The 23,098-nt window shown below is 33.9% G+C and overlaps 2 protein-coding genes across 2 annotated transcripts in view; both read left to right on the forward strand.

Annotated features, from left to right (window-relative positions):
* Positions 1-1,043: 1,043 nt before the first annotated feature.
* On the forward strand, positions 1,044-4,807 carry LOC143537107 (4-coumarate--CoA ligase-like 7). Its single transcript, XM_077030946.1, has 6 exons — positions 1,044-2,041; positions 3,113-3,302; positions 3,545-3,690; positions 3,905-3,972; positions 4,502-4,604; positions 4,686-4,807. The coding sequence occupies exons 1-6, from the start codon at positions 1,049-1,051 to the stop codon at positions 4,797-4,799; spliced, it is 1,614 nt and encodes a 537-aa protein (XP_076887061.1). The 5' UTR covers positions 1,044-1,048; the 3' UTR covers positions 4,800-4,807.
* An 11,920-nt stretch (positions 4,808-16,727) lies between these two features.
* LOC143537141 (ABC transporter F family member 1-like) overlaps positions 16,728-23,098 on the forward strand; it is a 32,264-nt gene continuing 25,893 nt past the window's right edge. Inside the window, exons 1-4 of the mRNA XM_077030972.1 lie at positions 16,728-16,958; positions 18,026-18,099; positions 18,174-18,384; positions 18,481-18,715. Coding sequence (XP_076887087.1) covers positions 16,728-16,958; positions 18,026-18,099; positions 18,174-18,384; positions 18,481-18,715 — 751 coding nt within the window. The remainder of the gene's footprint in view (positions 16,959-18,025; positions 18,100-18,173; positions 18,385-18,480; positions 18,716-23,098) is intronic.

Genomic DNA, 23,098 nt, shown 5'->3' on the forward strand with positions numbered 1-23,098 from the left:
ACTCTTCGACAGTGAAATTGTAAACCGCCAAATCATCACTGCCACTTGGTCTCATACGACCGGCGTTCCTGTTGAAAATATTAGTAAACAAGCCGACAAATTTTCTGATTTCGGACCACCGACCCGAAATCATATCGGCGTTTCGCTCTGTACTCCCAACGAGCGTATAGAACGTCTCCCTAACCTTTGTCCAAAAAACCTTGCTTTTTTGGTAGTCGGCTGCAAAATGAATAATTAAATTAGATTTCCAGTTAATTTTTTTATTTAACTTTTTTATTAAAAATCATTTTTAAAAACGTTAAAACAATTACCGCAACGCCGATCCTCAGAAATGACTATCCAAGCCCGACACAAGGCTTCCTTCTCATCCGATGACCACGGAGTGGTTTTCCGTTTCGTCCTCGGAGTCGAAGCCGGTCCCGGCCCGTCCGTTACAAGTTGTTTTTTCCGGTGGACGCGTCTTCTTGCTCCCGTAGCATCACCGTGTGATTCTTGTGTCTCTGGAACAACAAAGTTATGAGACGGTTGTATGTTGGATGGTTGAAAGCCGGATGTTTCTTGCGGCCCCGAATAAAACATCGGTTGGTCTGGTGACGACCATAAATCGTCGTCAATATAATCTGAATCTAGGTTTGGGTACCAATTTCCAGACATTTTTTGGTATTATATAGGAGTTTGGGATATTATATAAGAGTTTGTAAGGTGAAATTGTGTTTTGATATGGTTGAAATGAGAGTAATTTCGGGTATTATACAGAGGTTTTAAGGTTTTTTTTTAAAAAAATTCGGAGCTCCAACGGCTCTTTTGGGCGAGCTCAACGGCTCTTTCTCTCTCTTCTCCCGCGACCACACTCACGCCTGCCTGGGGGCTCGCGCTCGCGCCCCGTTCGCGCCCCGGTGGTGTGGGGTTAGCGCCTGGAGGCGCGAGCGGAGGGGCTCTCGCGCCCAGGTTAGCGCCCCACACCCCTCATCCTAATATAATAATAACTTCCATTCAAACCAAAATCATTACTTCCAAGTTCTCATCTTCTACACCACCACCACAGTCCATGGAGAAATCCGGGTACGGCCGTGACGGAATATTCCGATCACTCCGGCCACTGTTAACCATCCCGCCAAAACCCACATCAATGGTCTCCTTCCTGTTCCGCAACGTCTCATCTTACCCAAACAAACCCGCCTTATTCGACTCCGATTCCGGCGAATCACTCACTTTCTCCGACTTCAAAACCACCGTCGCTAAACTCTCACACGCCTTAAGCACCCAATTGGGTATCACCAAAAACGACGTCGTACTCATCTTCGCACCCAATTCAATCCAATACCCGGTTTGCGCGTACTCAGTTATCGCCCTTGGCGCCATCGTCACCACCGTTAATCCACAGTACACTGTTCAAGAGATATCTAAGCAAATTAAAGACTCCAAACCCAAATTGATTGTTACTGTTGAAGATTTGTATGATAAAGTTGCAAACTTTGGTCTACCCGTTATGTTTTTGGGATCAGAGAGTTCAATTAAAGGGTGTTTTGGGTATAAAGATTTGATTTTGAAATCTGGGTCGGTTTCGGAATTGCCTAATGTTTCGATTAGAGGTGATGATACTGCATGCTTGTTGTATTCATCTGGGACAACTGGTGTTAGTAAAGGTGTGGTTTTGAGTCATATGAATTTTATCGCGGTTTCGCAAATGTTGACTTCTGATCAGAGGTTAATGGGTGAGAAAGATCATGTGTACTTGTGTTTTCTGCCAATGTTTCATATATTTGGATTTGGGGTTATTTTGTATGGGCAGTTACAAGAAGGGAATACTGTTGTGTCAATGAGGAAGTTTGATTTTGGTGGGATGTTGAAGAATATTGAGAAGTATAGAGTCACACATTTATGGGTTGTGCCACCTGTGTTTCTTGCTTTGACTAAGCAGGATGTGGTCAACAAGTTTGACTTGTCGTCGTTGAGGCAGATCGGGTCCGGTGCTGCGCCTTTGGGGAAGGAGTTGATGGAGGAGTGTGGTAAGAGACTGCCTCATGTTGCGGTTCTTCAGGTAAACTTCATGATCTTATTTACAGTTTTGTTTGTTGGAAATTTTTTAACTTTAAATGGTGTGTTTATGCATTTATGAATTCAATGATGCAGATCTATCTTGGTATTGTTTGTTTACTGCAAATGCATATGTGCACATGGCTACTTGCCTATTTGGTTATTTTTGTGATTGTTTTATACTTTTATGTTCTTTTGGATCAACATTAATTTGGTATTCCAATTTGCATGTCTTCATTGATGTGTGTGTGTGTAGAAGTAGTAGTACTGGTGTTATTATGTAAGCTAGCCAAGTCTACGCTTGAGCTCGACTTGTTTCGAGCTATAATTTTAAAGCTTGAGCCTGGTTTGTAAGTAGTTTTAGCTCGGGTTCGGCTCTTTTATTACTTTTTAGTTTATTTATAGACCTTTATAATAAATTTTATTTGTGTTGTTAATTATAATTTTTATGTATAAAAATAATAATTATTAATTAAATATATTTTATTTTATAAATATTATTATTTAGATATATGTTTGATATATTAAATCAAGATATAAATAATAGGCTTGTTTTGGCTTGCAAGTATACTAGAGCTCAATAAGTGAAGCTTGAGGTCGGGCTTGTTTATAAAACATGCTTATTTTTAGCCTTGAGCAGTCTATATCCCATTTAAGCTACTAAGCTAGGCTGAATTTGAGCTTTTAGCAAGCTGGTCTCGAGTATCTTATGAGCGGTTTGGCTTGTTTACACCACTAGCTAGTAATTTGGATAAAAGAAGGAACCCCTTTCTAGTGTTGTTAAGTCCCATTTTATACGGCAGTGATTGGGCCCAACCGCTTATGGACGGGCCCAACTGCCCAATAGCTCTTCAACTACCGAACACCATTTTGAACATCATTTTGCTTTGATCTTGTTATTATTGTTGCTTTTTAGAATCTTGAAAATATGTGAGGAAAACAAGACACCATACATCATTCAAGTCTTCATGATCTTATTACAATGAGTATAATTGTTTACATTCATATGGTTTTGTTATATATTTTCTACCCCCTTTCTTAATCTTACAAAATATAATAATCGTGTGTATAACAGGGATATGGTATGACTGAAACGACCGGGGTCATTTCAGTCGAAAGCCCAATAATTGGACCGCGGCACTCGGGCTCAGCCGGAAGGCTTATCCCTGGAGTTGAGGCCCAAATAGTTAGTGTAGATAGCGGTAAGCCTCTTCCTCCTAATCAGATGGGTGAAATATGGGTCCGAGGAGCCAACATGATGCAAGGTATGCTCCTTTTATTATCAACACTAACACGTGTCGGTTGTCAAAATGTGCCGGTTGGATAAAAAGTCAAAACGGGTCATTTTTGTTCATTAAGGGCCGGACCGACCCAAAACACTTGTTTTCCACAATGTTTACTATTTTTGTAGATAATTTTTGTGAATACCGAAATTATATTATTTTAGTAATAATCTTATTTTTGGAATACAACGATTTAAGAGGTTTTATGTTTTATCCATTTTCAGGTTATTACAACAATCCTCAAGCTACAAAGCTTACAATAGATAAGCAGGGCTTCGTGCATACCGGGGATCTTGGATATTTTGATGACGAGGGTCAAATTTTTGTTGTTGATCGAATCAAAGAACTCATTAAGTACAAAGGTTTTCAGGTAAAACATGCTATGTTCATGCAGATAAAGATTCTATTTTTGTTCATGCAGATAAATAAATCATTTTTCTTTCAATGTAGATATTATTGTTGTAGCAGTATAGTTTTTTTAATCAGATTTAACACAACAATAACCTATCGAATTTCAAAATGAAAAAAAAAAAAAAAAAGATTAAAACAGTTCTTAATGTTTACTCTATGCTCATAATTTTCAGGTTGCACCAGCAGAGCTTGAAGCACTTTTGCTTTCACATTCTGAAATATTGGATGCTGCAGTAATCCCGTAAGCCATAATAATATAATCTTTTTCAAACTTGCTACCCAATTATTTGCACAAACCCGAACACGACATGAACCCAAAAATCGAGTTGGACACATGAACCCAAACACAACATGCATATTCGCCGGTTGACATGAATACGACCCGTTTAACTTGATTCTTTTATGTACATATCAGTACTCTATAATACCACAGAGAAATATGAACGTATACGAAACAAATTCGTTTAGATTATAAAAGTTAAGGTCAATTTCTGTTTAAATTTTCAAAACTTTGGCAGAGAATACTCAACCAAGTTATGACATAAAACACATTATATTTTTTTTCTTTTAAATAAATAGGTTAAATGGGTCAACTCGCGAACTCGCCAAGACAACCAGAATCCAACTCGTTTAGCTAAATGGGTTCGCAGGTTTGACCTGAATCTAACTCAAAACCGGGAATATTGTGTCCTGTCATAAATTCACTCCCCGAAATTTTACTGTTTAAATCCAGTTCATAATCATTAAAACCGCATTAATCTTTCTACTAGGTACCCTGATGCTGAAGCTTGCGAGGTCCCGATTGCATTTGTGGTCCAATCTCCAAACAGTTCGCTGACCGAAGAAGATGTCATGAAATTTATTTCTGAGCAGGTAAATATCGCATTACTATATAATTACTTTGCACAAATTTCATTTCTGAATTCTGATTGGAAATTAAACGTTGCATTGCAGGTTGCACCTTTTAAAAGATTAAAGCGAGTGACGTTTGTGAACAGCGTTCCAAAGTCCGCTTCAGGGAAACTTCTCAGACGTGAACTTATCGCAAAGGTCCGCTCAAAAATGTAACACTTTTATGTATGGTTAGTTTGATTAATATTTGTGGTTCTTTAGCAGTTCATGTATAATGAATTAATGTGTCAAGAAAACTGAATTAATTTAAGAGTTTCATGATCTTGTTTTCATTTTGCTATAAGTTGTCTTGTCTCCCATGGATGTTTTTTTAACTATGGTTTCGAAAATGAGAAACCTAACCTGTAAAGTTAGTTTGAACCGTTTTATATTTTAAAAATCGTTAGTTTGTATTAAAAAGTTACTAATGATGTTCGGTTCGCATGGTTAGTTACAACCTCCAAACCATCGTTTGAACTGTTAAACTGTCAAACTGTAAAAATTGAAATGTTGATCGAACCTGAAACGCTGATGGTACCGTTAAGTCAGCAAATCCAAAATATGGCTGAACAGGTAACCCGCAAAAGGGGTGATTTGATTTTGATGATTTGAGAGGACCCATGATTCATGCATATTAACCAACATGTTTTTGTTTCTAGTTCTTAACGCCATCACCCCATGTGCAAATATTATTAACCATGTACCACAAATACGCACATGACTTGATACAAAATTCAATAAAATTTAACGCGTGCTTTGATTTGATTCATTTCTATCATTTATGTCGTATTTCAATACAGAAGATTACACTTTAAAATTCACCTATATATATCATCATCGTACTCAGTATATCCCACCAATAGCAAAGCTATGGTAGGGTCTGAGGAGGGTAAGATGTAGACAGCCTTTTCTCTACCTCGTAGGAATAGAGAGTCTGCTTTCGGTGAGACCCTCGGCTCGAATATATATATATATATATATATATATATATATATATATATATATATATATATATATATATATATATAGGGGAAGGTTAACGTACAATAATCGGTTATCGTACATTAGGTACGCGAGCTTTTTGAACGTCGATTTCAATTTCATGCGGTGGCATAATTGTAAATAACTTAAATTTAATTCTATGATCTAATTCATCAATTGATTCATTGAACGTCCATCCATATCAATATAATTCAACCGTCAATCAGTATTAAACTAATTTGCAGATCGATATCAAACTAATTGAGTTAATTATCTAACCCTAAAAATTTTCGTTACCTGCAAATAAAACAGAACGTTTTATCAAAACGTATAAGAAGAATCACAATTTAAGGCAGAGTTTCGACCTAGAATCACAAATAAAATGTATAAACCTAGAATGTATTAATAGAACGTTTAAAGGTTTAAAACGTATAAGGAAGAATCATATGAAAAAAAACATTCTAAAAACCTTAAAAGGTTTAAAACGTAACTAAAAATAAGAACTAAAAATCATTTATACATTCTAGGTTGAAAAAGTAACTAAAAATCATTTATACGTTCTTTTATCATTGAAATTCCTTTAGAACGTGTAAAGGTTTAAAACGTATTAACAGAACGTTTAAAGGTTTAAAGCTAATACGTTATGTTAATATGCTTTAAACCTTTAAACGTTCAGCTAAAACGTTTTTAGCTTTAAACGTTCAATGTCAAAAACCCATCATTCAGAACTCAAAATTGATCGATTGAAGCTTCAAATTGATGATTAAGTGAATCGATTTCAAAGATTAACCGATCAATTGGCTTCAATTTCAATTCAACTAAACAAACATGTGACGAGTTTTGCGTTTTTCCGATGAGTTTGTTGTTGACGACGATGATGGTGACGAAGAGTGTTGATGGCGCCGGCGAGCGGAGGTGAAGGAGGTGTACTGATGTCGGCGACTGGTGGTAGAGACGGAATGAGGGAGATGGACGAGCATATGAGTGTAATTGTGATTTTGGGTTTTGAAAATCTAACGGTTGGAAGTGTCGCGTACGTAATGTACGATAAAGGATTATTGTATTTTATCCTTTATATATATATATATATGAGTTATAGTTATAGATGTGTACAAGTTACACACTCGACCTTCATAAGCATGATTTGGATATATGTGGTTCCAAAACCAAAGTTAAATCCAACTCGATTTCAAATGTTTATATCGTATAAACATCTTTTGATAATCTAAAACAAGTTTAGCCTCCATGTGATATTTTCACAAAATTTCAACCCGTTTAATCCGTGCTATTTAAAAAAATAAAATAAAGGTCGCATCTTTTACTAAAAAAGGTCATGCATGTTTTTATTAGGTAGCAGTCCAAATTCAAATCCAATTTTAATGGCTGAAATTAACTTGTAGGGGATTAGTTCACGTAAGGTTAACTTATATAATCAACACCACTAATTTGATAATTTGGTCATTTTGAACCATCCATTTTCAAGTTCCACACTTGGGATTATCCTTCAGATAACTTAATTGATAATTTTGATTGTTTATAGATCATAAACTAAAGCTTATAACTCAGTATTCCATTTAAAAATCTTTATTTGGTCAATGTAGTTAAAATCTTTCAGAGATACAAGAATGCATCACATAGTTATTATGTGTATAACAACTTAACGTATCTAATAATGTTTTAATCGATGTGTAATGTGATTCTAAGCTAACGATACTATAGTTAAGATTATTTTCTAGAAATTACTATAAGAACACCAACTCAATCTAATTACCAAACAATGCCCATGGTCTATTGATATGAATATATGATGTTTGCTCGTCCCAAGAAATACTGTGAGCTCAAGTCCTTACCGGTTCAAGATTAGGTGAGTTCTGGACAAAAAAAAAAAAAATTTCGTAGTGACATGAATATAGGGATGAGGCTAACTTACCATATTGAATTATTGAGCAATCCTCACTCCTAGTGTCCTAAGCAGTTAATGCGGTAAAATATCGGATATCGGCCGAGGACCGATATTTGAGATATCGGTTATCGCGGTAAGATATCGGTAATTTTAATATCATGCAGATTATATATATATATATGTATATATATATAGCACTTTAAGACTAACAATTCAGTATATTCTCCTCCTATTAACAAATTAACCTTTTGCAACACTAACAACTGTAACAATTAGGAACTGATTAATACTCGAAACACCAACATTAAACACTAAAAGTTGAAAATTAAGGCTTAAAATGTTGATTCGGGAATATCGGTGAAATATCGGTCAATATTGGTCAATATCGCTGATATTATCGGTACCGATATTCTGACCGATATTTCACATGAGGACCGATAATCGAGATATCACTGAGATTGACTGCACAGCTAGTGTCATGATTATAGGCATAGCTTACCAATTACCATATTGAGAAATTCTTACTTCTTATATTCCGGATAATGGAGGTAATAGAATGAATAAGAGAATATAATTGATAACAGAATGAAGCATATTCCATTATCCTATTTGGTTATTCTGTGAAAATCGAATGAATAATACCTTGTATTGTTTGGTAGATAATAAAAGATGAAAGAACGAAATTAAGTTATTAAAAATAACAAAAATACCATTTCCTCATGATAAAGAAAATTTACAATCTTTTGTAACTAAACACTAAATACCAATCTATGGTACAATAATGAACCATTTAAAGAACTTAAGTTATTACGTGATCGTGAAATCCCATCTTTCGTGCAATCGCAACTCCACCTTCAGCTTTCTCTGTATCACCGCCCTCTTCATTTGCATAATTAACATCTTCGCCCCAATCTTTCATCTTCATTGGTTGATGATGAATATGATTTGGATCCATATCGTTGGCAACGATAACCAGATCACCCACATTTGTTACAAACACATAGGTAATGCCGTTTATCATATATTTCATTCACTAATAAGGTATTTTGCTTATGACATGATAAGAATTGATTTTGTACACATGATTGTTTGTAAGTAACATTTTCATCATATTTATCATATAAAAATGATGCCCATATAGTAACTATCCATATTTTATTCTCATGAAAAAGATAAAAAAGAAATTGTATGTTAATTCCTTCTTAAATTATCATCTCTGTTACATTTAGAACTCACACATACCCTTTTTTCCACATTCGTACGAAAAAAAAAACATATTTATTTAAAAAGTTTTAACTATAATTATGCATAATAAATGTTTTATAGTGTAACGGTGCCGTTGTATTGTTTAATTAGGCCATGTGGTATACTTTAACCCCTCTAAATCCTACATAAGCATCATATCACTCATTATTCTCTTTTTCACTTCATCTCACTCAAAGTAGATGGTTTAATCCTTTTAACTCCATCTCACCCCTATTAATTGTTAATTTAATATATTGTTATTTGCCTTTTAACCCGTGAAAAGCATAATCATGACCAATTTTTAACAAATTTAACACAAGTGGGGAATGGTTTAATCCATCTTTAAAGTGTTATGTCATCTTAATTTATGTTGGGGGTTAGAGTATACCCCATGACCTTAGTTGCACCGCTTCAAATCCATTTATTATTTGATAACCAACTTTTTTTATATATTTGATAATCAATTGTGTAATCGTCGCAATGTTTCTTAACCGTTGCATCTTTTTAACTCGGTGTAAGCAATACTATAAATAGAGGCCTTTCGTTTACATACACAAGATTTTTATCCCTGCAACCATCTTCTCCATGGGGAGTACTAATGTCGGTGGTGATTTCCGTTAACTCTCACATCAGAATATTTCCGTTACTTGGTTTTCCCGTCTGTTCAATATCTACAATACTCGTCCATTCAATTGGTATTCCATTTCTATAATAGTAAGGATCAACATATAACTGCTCAAAGTATCTGCACAACACCAAAAATATAATTGATTTATTGCTCTAGAACAAACATTTGCACTCAGAACTTAACTTTTTGTTTCCCTTTATTACATTAAGAAAACAAACGATACCGACTAAATTTCTGTACAATGCACATGCTAATTTTTGATATAGGAATTCCTTAATCAATATCTATATTATCTATATCTATATTACATTATAATACATATAGGCAACCTATCTCTCACATTCTCTCCCACAAGACACCGTTAAATTTAATGTTGGAATGAATGCTCCGGCTTGGGCTCCGACGGTAGTTTGGTTTTGGGTGACTTCATTCATTGCTCCGGCTACCTTCAATTCCATTCATTGCTTTGTCGTTACCATATTCATTGCTTGAGTTTGATTTTAACCATTGAATGTGTTATGACCTTTCATTTGATATTCTTTAATTGAATGTTTTACTCTTTTCATCTACCCACTATTGAATCTCAGGCCCGTTTCAATTAAATCCTACTTTAAGACTTCATCTTCAGTTCCCAATCACATCTACGAATTCTAGGGTTTGCGTTGTTTTAAGGTTTGAGGACATGGATCTTCGTTACGGGTATTTCTTCGTGTTTTGCTTCTTTTCAACTGATTTGGATTTCTGACGATTTCAGTTGTGCTTGACCTAATACCTATCGACATGTTCCTTTAAAATCCCCAAAAGAAGCGGCTCAATCTCCAATTTCAAATCTTCAATTTTGGCAATCAGCAAATCAATTGGTAATTATGTGAATCTCTGTTTTCATTGTTATATTTGTATATATTAGCTTGAAATTGATCTAATTGTTCTATTTGGTATGTCAGACGTTATACTTTTTGAGGAAGATTCATAATGTAGACTGGGCTAATCCTGTGTTTCCTATAAGTATTGAAGATGCCTCCAGAAGTGAAGCTGGAATTGAGAGGGCTTTATCAGGAATTCCAACTTATATAAAAAGTTATTTTAGCAACTTTACATTGTTTCGTATCTACTGCAACTTATGCATTCTTGTATATTATTGTTATCATTCTTTTTTCAATCATGCAGGCTGGAGAGCAACTTGTTTGAGTTAATAAGGGCGCGTTTACACTATCGGGTTTTTGGATGTGCGAATAGCTGCAAATCAAGGAATTATTCATCTCGAGTCCTATGTGGCAATTGTATGAAATCATGTTTTTATGTTTGGTTAGTATTGTGGTCTTAACTCTTACTTTTGACTAACTGGAGCATGATGTTATTTTGTGTAGTTTCAGCAGTTTTTAGTGAATGATGGCTTTTTCAACATTTTCATATGAACGCATTTTAAAAAGCTTGAAGAACCTACCATGACAAAATCATCAAAGGATTCTCGGTTTGCAAATCAAGTAAGCAAAAAGTTGCTATTTGATTTTATATAATTATTAATCTTTATATGAAATGAAGGATTCTCAAAATAGATAGTTTTACTAGCGAATTTGAATTACCATGCCCTACCTTTATAAGTTTAATATATTTTATGCTTTGTTTTTGACCTACGTTGTATGTTACTCTGCATATTTGTTATTTTTTTTCCATAACAGTATTAAGTTCTCTTTTTAAGCATGAAAATGAACATGGTGCAATTGATAATTTAGAAGATGACGTTGAGAACGAATTTTATTTGCAACCTTGGTTTTATGTACTTTTTTTTGGTCTACTTCAGGTATATCTTTTATTGTTCTTTGCACTCAGATGCATCGATTCAGGTCAAATTTAATATCAAATGTGTTAAAGTAGAATAGCTAAAAGGGGTTATTTTATTGAAAAATTTGTTGAAGGTGAACTGGTGAAGGCTCCACACACCATATACTTTTCTTATATTTGAATTCATGCATACGGTGGAAAGACATGATCAAGCTTGTTCTCATTCTCAAGCATTCCTAGTGTTGAGTCACTTTGAGTTCGGACTCACTTGGCGTAAATCATTCTCAAGCACTCCCAGTGTTGAGTCACTTTGAGTTCGGACTCACTTGGCGTAAATATGAAACCAACTATTGTTTTAGGCTCACTAATACGATCTGGCTATTGAGACGAACGAATCATAACATGAGCCGACCCGTAACGTGTGACATTCGTCAATTTCGGGTCTTGTTTGTATTCGTTTTTGTATTTGTTTATTATGTAAACCGACCCGATTTGTAAACCGAAGCTTATGTTATAATCAAAATGATGGATTTATGTTACAATATTGTTTCACACTTGTTGGGTCTTGAAAACATCTTATTTTTATTTTTATTTTTATTTATTTATTTATTTATTATTTATTTTTGTTGTTTTGTGTTTTTGTCTTGATCCATTTTGCATGAAAACTCTTGTGTCTCTCACACCCATATTTGACCACCAACATTACCCTATATATACACCACCTTTCCTCTTCATTTTCCCTTGCTACAACTCCCAAAAAAAAAAACTTTCTCAAACATCAAAGATTCAAAGTTATCTTCTTAAGTGTTCTTGAAGGTTTTAGTCTTTCATCTTAATTAGTTTATGTAGCCTTATTAATACTTGTTTATGGTTGTGCAACATATATATAATATACACCCCTTGTTTACCTTTGGTAGTTACTTCTCCGATTCCGGTCGCTGAGGTTTCGGACCTCATAAGGCAAGGCTTCATGGAGGACTTCGTGTCCTTGATATATATACATCTATATAACTTGTTCATACATATTAATCTTGCTTATTTTAGTTTGTTGGTCATGTTTACAAGTTCCATGGTTATGGGTTTTTAAGAGTCTATGCTTCGGTTTAACCGTAAACCGAACTTTGTTACTAGTTTTGTTAAATAATTGTTTAAACCTACTTATTGTTAGATCTAAGTTTCTAAAATCATTTTTACAAATTCTATGGTTATGGGTTTGTAGAATCTTACCTCGGTCTTAACCCGAAATACGATCCGAACCGAAAACCGAACTTTTGTTTAAAGACTTTATTGCTAACTTTTGGTTGTAAAACTTAAAGTATTTTTATTTGTACATTATTATACAAGTTCTTTAGTGTTTGGACATGTGGAAACCATTTATGAACTTGTTGTGAGATGGAAACCGAACCAAACTGATTCTTACTCGCTTAAGACACACAAGTTTTTTTTTTTTTAGCCATCAAGACTTGTATATTTTTTTAAAAATAGTTACAAATTGATTTTTAAATATTTTCTTAAGTACTTGGAAATGTTGGATCCAACTTGATCTCATAACAAAGTTTGGACCGACAAAACCGAACACTCGCTTAATGTGCGTTGTTAGTTCTAAAACAATGGAACTACATACTTGGTTAAGTCTTATTAAATTTTATTAAGTTATCGCATAACATTCAATATTTTGGAAAGTTGACTTTGGGTTTGACCAATTATCAAGACCCGAACCGACAACCCGAACACTCGATAAAAAAAAACCGTTTAGTATCTTTATTCCAAAGGGATTTGCATTCTTGCATTTTACCCACTTTATTACCTAACATAGGTTGAGTAAATATTAAGGTTAGATACTTTAACCCGGTTTCGAGCAAACTTACATTTTTAAAGGGTTATTATTATAAATTCTTAAATAGTTACATTTTAAGCCTTGAACTTTAATTATTTACATTTCTCAACATTTATTTTGTTTAAAGACCTTCAAGACAACCTTTCTAAATTCAAGATTTCTTTTCTTTTTAGGCATTGTGCGTTAAACTCGTCGTTCCGATAAATCTCCAAATTATCATCTTTCAAGTTTACTACTTGAAGGTGAGTACTTCATACCCCATTTTCCATCTTTTATTTTGGGGGTGACATTTCATACTTGTTCAACAAAATACTTTATATTTGAATCTTAAACCACAAACGTAGTTGTATACTTTACCTAAATAATTGCTCGATTTGGTGTTCTATGCTTATATGCCTATGTGTTTATCGCTTTTGGTTGGTGGAACTATAAAATCCTAGACTATTTGGCATCCCCTTTTAGCAAGGTGTCGTTAACGTAATGCAATTAACGATAACTATAAAATCCTAGACTATTTGGCATCCCCTTATAGCTAGGTGTCGCTAATGTTTTTAGCAATATCTATTTATCCAAATTACCATTTTTATTTATCGTTTTGTATGCAAGTTTTGTGGCTATCTTTATTATATACTAATATGATTAAACTTATGAATTGCTCACCAACCTTTGTGTTGACAAACTTTATTTTATGAAATGTTGCAAGTTTGCATCTTGGTTGATTTATGATTGTGAAGAAAACGACATCAAAGACCTTAGGATATTAGTAAAAATGAACAATATCAAATTTGCCATATTTTGTGATATCTTGTTTATGGTTATTTTATGAATAATTGTTATGTGACATTTTCGATGTTGTGAAATGAAATGAGTTTATTAAATACTGTCACTTTAATTAGTATCATGTGCTTATGGACAATCGTTACACCTCGGCATGTTCCGCCGCCTTTGGTCGGGTGTGACACAACGGGCCTATTTTGAAGACCCGTGCACCTTGTCGTTATTTGAAGTAACTTATTACTTGGTGCATGGTGCAAGATATTCTATTTCATTAAGGGATAAGTATTTCCTAATTGTTAGCTTTTGCATTTGTTTAGAACACGTACAAGTATTTCCTATATAACGTGTTTAGTTTTTTTATAATTAATAAGAATCGTTTATATATTGAAATCTCTCTTCTTCTATTTTATTTTCTTGGAGATTTATGGTTGTCTCGAATAAAGCGTATCAATTCCCGTTATTGTTATTGATACGAACGAACCACCGCATGAGCCGACCCGCAACGGGCTCATTTCGAATCGGCTCATGCGATGATTCGTTCGCATCAATAACCGGATCGTATCACTCATTTTGCTAGGAGAACGAGTTGTGTGTGAAGTATTGTTTGGGGGATATGTTCATTCGCTACTTTTACTCTCAGGCAGAGCTACTACTTAGTATTGAACTTAATGTGACGCACTAAAGGCCAATTTACAGCAGAACATGTTATCAGAACATGTTTCAGTGTGAAAAGGTTTCTCAAAACTCATTTGCATTACAAAAATATGAAAAATAATTTCCTTTAGGTCTTCCAAAACTTAATTTTGTGAAGGTAAATATTCAAAAATTTTCAATGTCGATTTACTACTTTTAATATATGAGAATCTATTTTGTTGTTTTTTTTAATATTAAAGTGATTAATCTTTAGAACATGATTTGTTTCATGAGGATATTGACAATTTGGCATACAATAACCAACAAAATTTGCTTTATAATACCTTAAACAGGGTTAATCAACAAGTTTTTTTTAAACAAATGAATAGAGACATTTTTATAAATATTTAAACATGATTTGTTTAATTAAGTCTCATGATGGACCAAATCGACTCTTTGGAAAGAAGTAAATCATGAATTTCAACAATTAAATTGTTTGCATAAAACTCATTCAATACCAGTAAGATTTCTGAGATGTCAAGACATGAAGCCATAAAAGCCTTGGATCAGGTAGCATTTTTATCATAAATTTTGGCTTACAAACCTTCATTTTAATATAATTATCAGACGTGGAGGTTCATATAATAAATATACATGCTAGATTATATGTTTGTGTCCGTGTTTGTGTTACGGTAATTTGTGTTTATTTAATCTAACTTTATTCAATATATAAACTAAATAATTTGTGTTTTCATGATCTTACTTGGAGTGATACACAATTTAATTAACAAAACTTAACAAGAAACAAAGCATTAAGCGGTTAGCTGTGTTATTGTTTGAAGATAATGTAACAATTGTACTGCATTTTTTCTATATATACATGTTTCTCGTTATGGTATTATTTTTAACTGGTTTTTTTAGAAATAAGGCCTTTATTGTTTTAACTAAAGAAACCATTTGGGTAAGAAAAGTTTTGATGATAGCTTTCTTATCAAAAGGGCACAAAACACGCATCTAGGTGAATGAGGTGAGGTGTGGCCTAGGCGTTTAGAAGGACCCTATCTTATTAAATTGTGACCAAGGTTTTGCATGAACCCACTACACTATAAGTATGTTTTAAAACCGGTCGTACTGGTCGGTTGAATAGGATATACCGGATTCCAAACATGCCTCCGGTATTGTTATAGCTTGATTATATTAATATTAATAATTTATTCATTTAAATGGCCCAAGAGTCTAACCAAGCCCGATCAAATGTCCATCTCGACCCTCCACGATGTGCTAAACAGTTACTGATTGAATCTTTGTTGCATCGCCTCCGCACTGCAAAGCAAACTCATACCTATTGTATTCCCATTGGGTCCCCGCCGCAACGCGTGGACACACCTACTAGCATTTGTTGAAACATTTTGTTGCTTAATTTTTGATCAATTAATGGGACTTTTAGTAAATTATTAACGAATATGTTTGCAAGTCCTTGCATTAAAGAAATTTTCAATACAAATTTATAATACAAATGAATGCATTTTATTTATAACTTTGTTAGAGATTATGATTTATTTGTTTTACATCAAACTTTTTTATGCTAATGTTATTTGCATAAAATACACCGTCGCAACGCACCGATAACAATACTAGTTTATACATACATTTATAATAACATATGTCACACAAAAAGTATAATTGTCACCCGACATATAAAACCACCCGGTAGATACCTCATTCTCATTCTAGACCCTTGCGAAAAAATCTTCATAACTTTCCAAATAATTCTACATAATCCCAACAAAGAACTTTACATCCTTCTAACCACCCTTAAAACCACTAATATAATGCCACAATAATAATACTATTAAAATGTAAACCCACACCTAACTTAACTGATTAAAGTCTTAAACTTATTATATAAAGTAAAGCCGATCATTTCCCAATTTGATCATATTTAACCATTTCCGGTGACCGGTACGACGCCAAATCTTAAAAGTCACACATACTTGGAAAAATCCGGTTTGGATACGTCGGCTGGAGTTAGAATTAGAAAGTAAAGTAAAAACACGACACGTGTAGCCAATCACCCACTATAAAATATCGTAAACCGGTGTTTCTCATTTAAACTCAAACAAACCCTCATTCATCCCGTCGTCTTCACACCGACTTAACTTGCTTTCCATCCAAATCAAACCCTAGATCTTCAAATTCCCGATCTGATCAAATTTCACCTTTCCACGGTTTCCGATTCACTGATTATCCAAATTTTTATGTTTCTAGGGTTTCCGATTGATTGTATTGAAACTGTGTGTTTTGTTGTTGGTGTTTCAGATGGTGTCCGACGCGAGTAAGAAGAAGGCACTTCAGAAGAAGGCTGCCGCTGCTGCAAAACGAGGAGGTAAGGCAGCGGCCGCCGCTACGGCGGCTAAGGCGGCGGCGATTGGGACGATGAACGGTAGCTCGAGTTCTGATAACTTGTCGAACGGGATGGGGAGTCTGACGATTTCTGATCGTACGTGTACTGGTGTGCTTTGTTCTCATCCACTGTCTAGGGATATAAGGGTAAGTATTGATTTGATTTTATTTTATTTTATTTTTGTTAAATTTGAGGGTTTTTGTTTCTGATTTGAATTGATTGCAATTTTTTATGATTTTACAAAGTTGTATGTAAAAAACGAGTGCCTTGATGTGGTTGTTAATGTTACAAGTGTGTAATATATATCATAGTTAAAATAGTTAAAAACAGTTATAATTGTAGGTAAACCAGTATGTACATGTGTTTGTGGTTCTGGTGTACGACTATTTGAGTGAGTTAAAAGTAGTAAGTATGTACATGTTTATATGTAGAAAACAAATATCATGATGTGGTTCTTAATATTGGGTTGAATATAATATAGGAATTAGGGCCAGTTAAATTTGGGCGTTTTTATTTTGTGTGATTGACAACATTTAGGGTTAAAGATTGTAAAAAGTTATACGTGGAAAACGAATATAATGATGTCGTTGTTAATGCTCGGTTGAATACTATGGGAATCAGGACCTTTTAAAACAGGTTACATGACTGTCATTTTTTGATAGTTAAAACAGTTAAAACTGTGGTTAAAACAGTATGTACACATGTTTATGTGGTTCTGGTGTACGGCTCTTTTGATTGTGCCTGCGCGACATGTACATGCGTTTATATGGTTTTGGTGTTTGGTGCGTGTGAGGTAAAATTGTTAAAAACAGTTTGTACATGTGTTTTTATGCTTCTGATGTATGACCTTTTGTGTGTGCTGGCGTGTGTATGGGGATGTTCAGACTTCGGGTAAGAATAGAAGAAGTAAATATTTTTTTTTAAATGTCGAGATTTTATTTTATGAGTTGAGTTGTTGTATATACTTATTTTGATTGCTGAGTAAAAGACACAGCACCTAGGTTTAAGGATTCAACAAGTGGAAACTAAATTGTTTTTTGCAATCTCTAACGGTTGTACCTCATCATATGTAGGAAGAATGTCTGTTTCATTTGACTATTTCATATATACATCTATCTTATGCTACTATGGAGTTTATCGGACCCTATTTAAGTTATCACTTTTATTATCATAACTGTGTAATTGTAACCTTGTTTTAAAATTGATATTGCAGATAGAATCTTTATCACTTACTTTCCATGGGCATGATCTTCTTGTTGATACAGAGCTAGAGCTTAATTACGGAAGGTATTATCTTTTCTATTTCTTGATTCGTTTTGATGATTTTGTATAAGTTATATAATTATGTTTTTATTTTCTAGACGTTATGGTTTGCTTGGGTTAAACGGTTGCGGGAAATCAACTCTTCTTACCTCAATTGGAATGCGAGAACTCCCGATCCCTGAACACATGGATATATTCCATCTTACTCGAGAGATTGAAGCTTCTGACATGTCATCACTTGAAGCTGTTATGAATTGTGATGAAGAAAGGCTGAAATTGGAAGCAGAAGCCGAACGCTTAGCTGGCCAGGTTCTTACACGATTAATATATATATATATATATATATATATATATATATATATATTAATTTGGTATGTATTTAGCCTCATTTATATTTGGATTCAGGATGACGGTGGTGGTGAAGCACTTGAACGAGTTTATGAACGGTTGGATGCTATGGATGCATCCACCGCCGAGAAACGTGCCGCCGAGATTTTGAACGGGTTAGGGTTTAATAAAAAGATGCAAGAAAAGAAAACTCGGGATTTTTCTGGTGGTTGGAGGATGAGAATCGCCTTGGCTCGTGCTTTATTTATGAATCCGACTGTTTTGCTGCTAGATGAACCAACAAATCATCTTGGTGAGTTATTATTTTTTCTAAGATTTTTATAAATGTTAAAAAGATACAATCAGGTTCTAATTTTTTATGACGTGTGATTGTTATTATTCTATTAAGAATTAAAAAAAAATAAAGAAGATACAAGCATGTTCTGATTCTTATGATGTTGGATTGATAGTTTTTCAAGATATTAGAAGAATTCTAAAGATTCAATCATCCGATTTTTATAATTTTTGAGTGTTATTATTTTCTCAAATTTTTAAAAAATCAAAAAGATACAATCAAGTTCTGATTTTTAAAGATATAAAAACGAATATAAATCAGTGAACGTATTGCCGTTATTAGGTTACCTAAGTGTGAATAAGTCTTATAAGCTTATTAACAAAATTGCTTCTAGGATCCTCTTGCTCAACATTCGCCTGCCTATTTTTTTAGCTTTGCAATTCCTTCTTTAATTTCTTTATATCACCTACACTCGGCATCCATTTTATCCCAAACTCTTTGGCTCGGTCAAAGTGATTGATTAACTGTTTATTCACCATGAACTCTGCTTTGCATCCCAACAATAAGTCATTCCCAAGTATGCTCATTGCTCACTGGCTAGAACCATCTTTAAAACCACACAAACATGTTTAAAAAGAGGCCCGAAACGAAATATAGACTAATGATTTGCTCTTGTTTTTTCTTTTACCCCGGTTCCTGTCTTTTTGTTTGTATTCCATTATTGTAAAGACTGACACTGATGCATACAAATGTTTAAAAGAAAACCCCCCAAATTATCATACCGTCCACCCGCAACAGTTGAACTAACCTGGAAACTCATAAACATGAGATATGGTCAAAACGGTTATATCAAGCAAATGAAGAAAATGAAAATATAACATTAAGACCTGTGTAGTGCCTTTGAAAACAACTTCATATATGTCACGAGTAATAATAATAATGAAGTCCTCTTGCTAAACTCAAATCAAGAACCACTTTGTTCACACATCTTGATTCTTGCATTGTCCAAAGCTTGGAATTTCTCTAAATCACTCAATGCTTGATTTGATGAATTGTTTTTCTGAAACTCACTTCCTTCTTTTTTAAATTCTAATGATAACTGCTAAGTTCTAACGATTATCGGTTCTCCACCATTTCAGTATTTAACCCCTTCTCTACAATCTAATAACAATAAGTAAGAGATGGAATAATAAGAGTCATAAATTTTAAATCAAATCACCAACCACTTTCTTTTTAATTTGCTCAAATGATTGCTTGTCTGGTTTGTCAATAGTAAAGCAAACAGTTGTAAATGTGTGAGATGGCACGCCACATATCTCCAACAACATTCCATCTAGTAACTTTCTGTTGTTCAACTTTATCTGCAAGCAAAAGTAGGGAATTCAATTTCAATAATTGAAGAAAATAAACATATCACATAAAGCATAATCCCACAAGAAGACTCTGAAGTGATCAACATTTGATGTTGTCAGTACCTTCAAAAGCCTTATGGCCTTGACCCAAAAAGCCTCTAGCTATTTGCCACTGAAAGAAATCGATGGACTCCTGATTTTTAATTTAGCATAAAATATTTTTAAGAAATATGCAATCAGGATTAGAAAAATAACCTACTTGAATATGTTCATTTAGATGACTCAATAAATGCATTATTAATTACCGTCAGGCTCTATATGTGCCGGAAACATGAAATTTTCGCTGCTTGCTCCTCCACGTCTACAATTACATAACTATATAAAGCAAAATCACATTAAAACCACCTAATCAGCCACAAATCAAATAACAATTCGAGATAGTACAGACTAGACCTGCTTTGATTACATTCCACGCCACAGCAGAAGGAAGAGCGATTCCGTGGTCAGCAGTCGTAACCGTTTATATTTAAGAAATGAATTTGTGATAGGAATTGAGGAAGAAAGGGTGTTAAATAGGGAATAGAAACCCTAAACGTGGGTGTGGGAGTGGGAGAGAAGATACTGGGAAGGACGCCGGAGAAAAAGGAACTTGAACATAAAACCGCAAGCTATTTTTTTTTTTAAACTATTTACATTAAACCGCCATTGCCAGGGATAAAACCGCAAGCTATGTAACTGATAGTAACCTCTGCTTCTAGAAGAAATTACAGGACTTCAAACGTCCAGATTTCATCTCAGACCAATCTAATGGTTATAAGTCATTCAAAGTTAGTATAATTACCGGGAACAATATATTATATAATTCAACCCATTCATATTGCCACCTCTTTGTGAGCAACCAAATGCTAATAATTTTAATGATTAGTGTGGAAAGTTGTAGATGTTAAAGACACTTTTGGAACACATTAATTGATTATTTTGGTTGGATTTTAGTACGAAGACGTGTAGGTAGCAGCTTCACAAGAGGAGCATGCATGTTTTCCGTTAACATCCATTTCACATGTCATATATTGTGTGTGACGCTAAAGTACTATCTCATGTCTTAACATGTGAGCTAAGAAATCGTACCTTATATTCTTTATCATGTGTGTATACCCATGCATGCATACATATAGAGAGAGAGGTGAGTTAGTGTACAAAACAAAATTAGCGTGTGAAGGATAAGAAGCTACCAGAATGTGGCACGTGACATATGACCGAGGGTATATGTCTTCGCAATAATTATGCACAAACGTAAATGAGTAAAATCTATACTCTTTAATAAAAAGCCGCATGTTTTGCTAATGGCATCTTAATTTCTTTAGACATGAATTAAAATGAGTAAAATCTATACTCTCTAATGAAAAAGCCGCATGTTTTGCTAACTTTCACTCTTATATTAAATCTCATCATTTTTAATAAACTTATGATAATAATTATAATAACCTATAAAAAAAGACAGATAATAAAAAATTGTCAAGCCATGCATGTTTAATATTATTAAAATTTATGATTAAAATTTTTTTAATTTAATATTCACCTTTTTTTTAAATATTTAAAATTTGTAATTTATATAATAACAATTATGGAAGAATTGTGCAGTCAACTATTGTACTCTGGGGCTTTAGTGTATGTATCATGGTTTTCTCATTTTTCATTTAGCAAGTGTCTTTGCCTTTCATATGTGTCTGCTTTTCAAACAATCTTAATTGGTTTTCCTTCCCACAAAAACCCTAAATTGATCAGACACGCTCTCTCTTCTCTGTAGCGGACCTGAGCCTCGGTTAACAACCCCGTCTCAAATTTATGAAATTGGGTTGCGATGTTTGTTTTAGAGTTGCAATTTTTCAAGTGTATATTTTATGTGGTTTGCCTCTTATTTGTGTTGTCGGGTGAGAGTGTAAGTAGCAACCTATTCGGGGGTGGCTCGTTAGTTGCAGTCAGCTCTGGGTGTAATATTTGTGTGTTGTCGGTTCTGAATTTTCTATTATCGGGTTTGATTTTGTAAAGCCTAGCAACGGGATGATGTGACTGGTGAATTTGTACATTGATGTAGCCTTTTGTTTTTGAATCGAAGGCTTGCCTTTTCTGTCTCATAGTGCTTACATTTTTTTGCATAACTAGGGGTTTGGTTTTAGCAATTTTCTTTTGTCCATGTATTTCATCTCATTCTATCATATAGTTTGAGAATTCATTGATATTATTAGGGCTTCGTATATCTGTTATAGGATTACTAGTAGGGGAGGTGGAAGAATTCGGTTAAACAGTCTTCAGCTTTAGTACAGCTTCTGGTCACAGATGCTAAAGTTATCTTTTATGTTTATGTGATTGTTGTGTGTTATGTTTTTTTATGATCCTTATACTCTATGTTTTCTTCACTTGGACATTAAGTGATCTTTTACTCTTATAAGCATTGAGGCATCTTTTGATGTCAAAATATAAAAATATAAATCTAAAGTTGTGCAAGGACTTTATACGCACAAGGAGAGGGTGTTTTTTCAGCTTTTAGTTCCAATCAAGTTGACGAATTTGTGTGTTGACCCGTTTAGTTTTTATAATATTATTTAATAGTGTTATTTGACATGAAGTCTGAATAAAATTGTTATACAAGTTTAAGTTGCCTTTTAATTTAGAAACTTTTGTATAATAATCTTACACGCTTGTTTCACAAACATTGCTTTTATTATATTTTTTGATGAATGATGACCTTATACTTTTACTCAAGCATCCCTCTGTTTACACTTATACTAATGTCTTATTAACCATTAGATGATTACTAATTACTTTTTTATGATTTGATTTAAAAAGCATTGCAAGGTGATTTTAAGTGAAGTTTACAAATAATGTATGTTATTGAAATTGTTTTCGCATTATTTTTTACTTGCAGTTTGGTATACAAAGACTTTATTTTCTTTGTTGTTTGCAGTGCAGGTTCTTTAGCGGAAACTGTAACAACGTGTGAGGAGATGATAGAAGCATGCGGCCATATCGACCCGTATATAGTCCTAAC

The sequence above is a fragment of the Bidens hawaiensis genome, unplaced genomic scaffold (assembly GCF_021521415.1).
Source record: "Bidens hawaiensis isolate Kalapana, Puna unplaced genomic scaffold, B.hawaiensis_p1.1 tig00011081_1, whole genome shotgun sequence".
Taxonomy (NCBI): Eukaryota; Viridiplantae; Streptophyta; class Magnoliopsida; order Asterales; family Asteraceae; genus Bidens; species Bidens hawaiensis.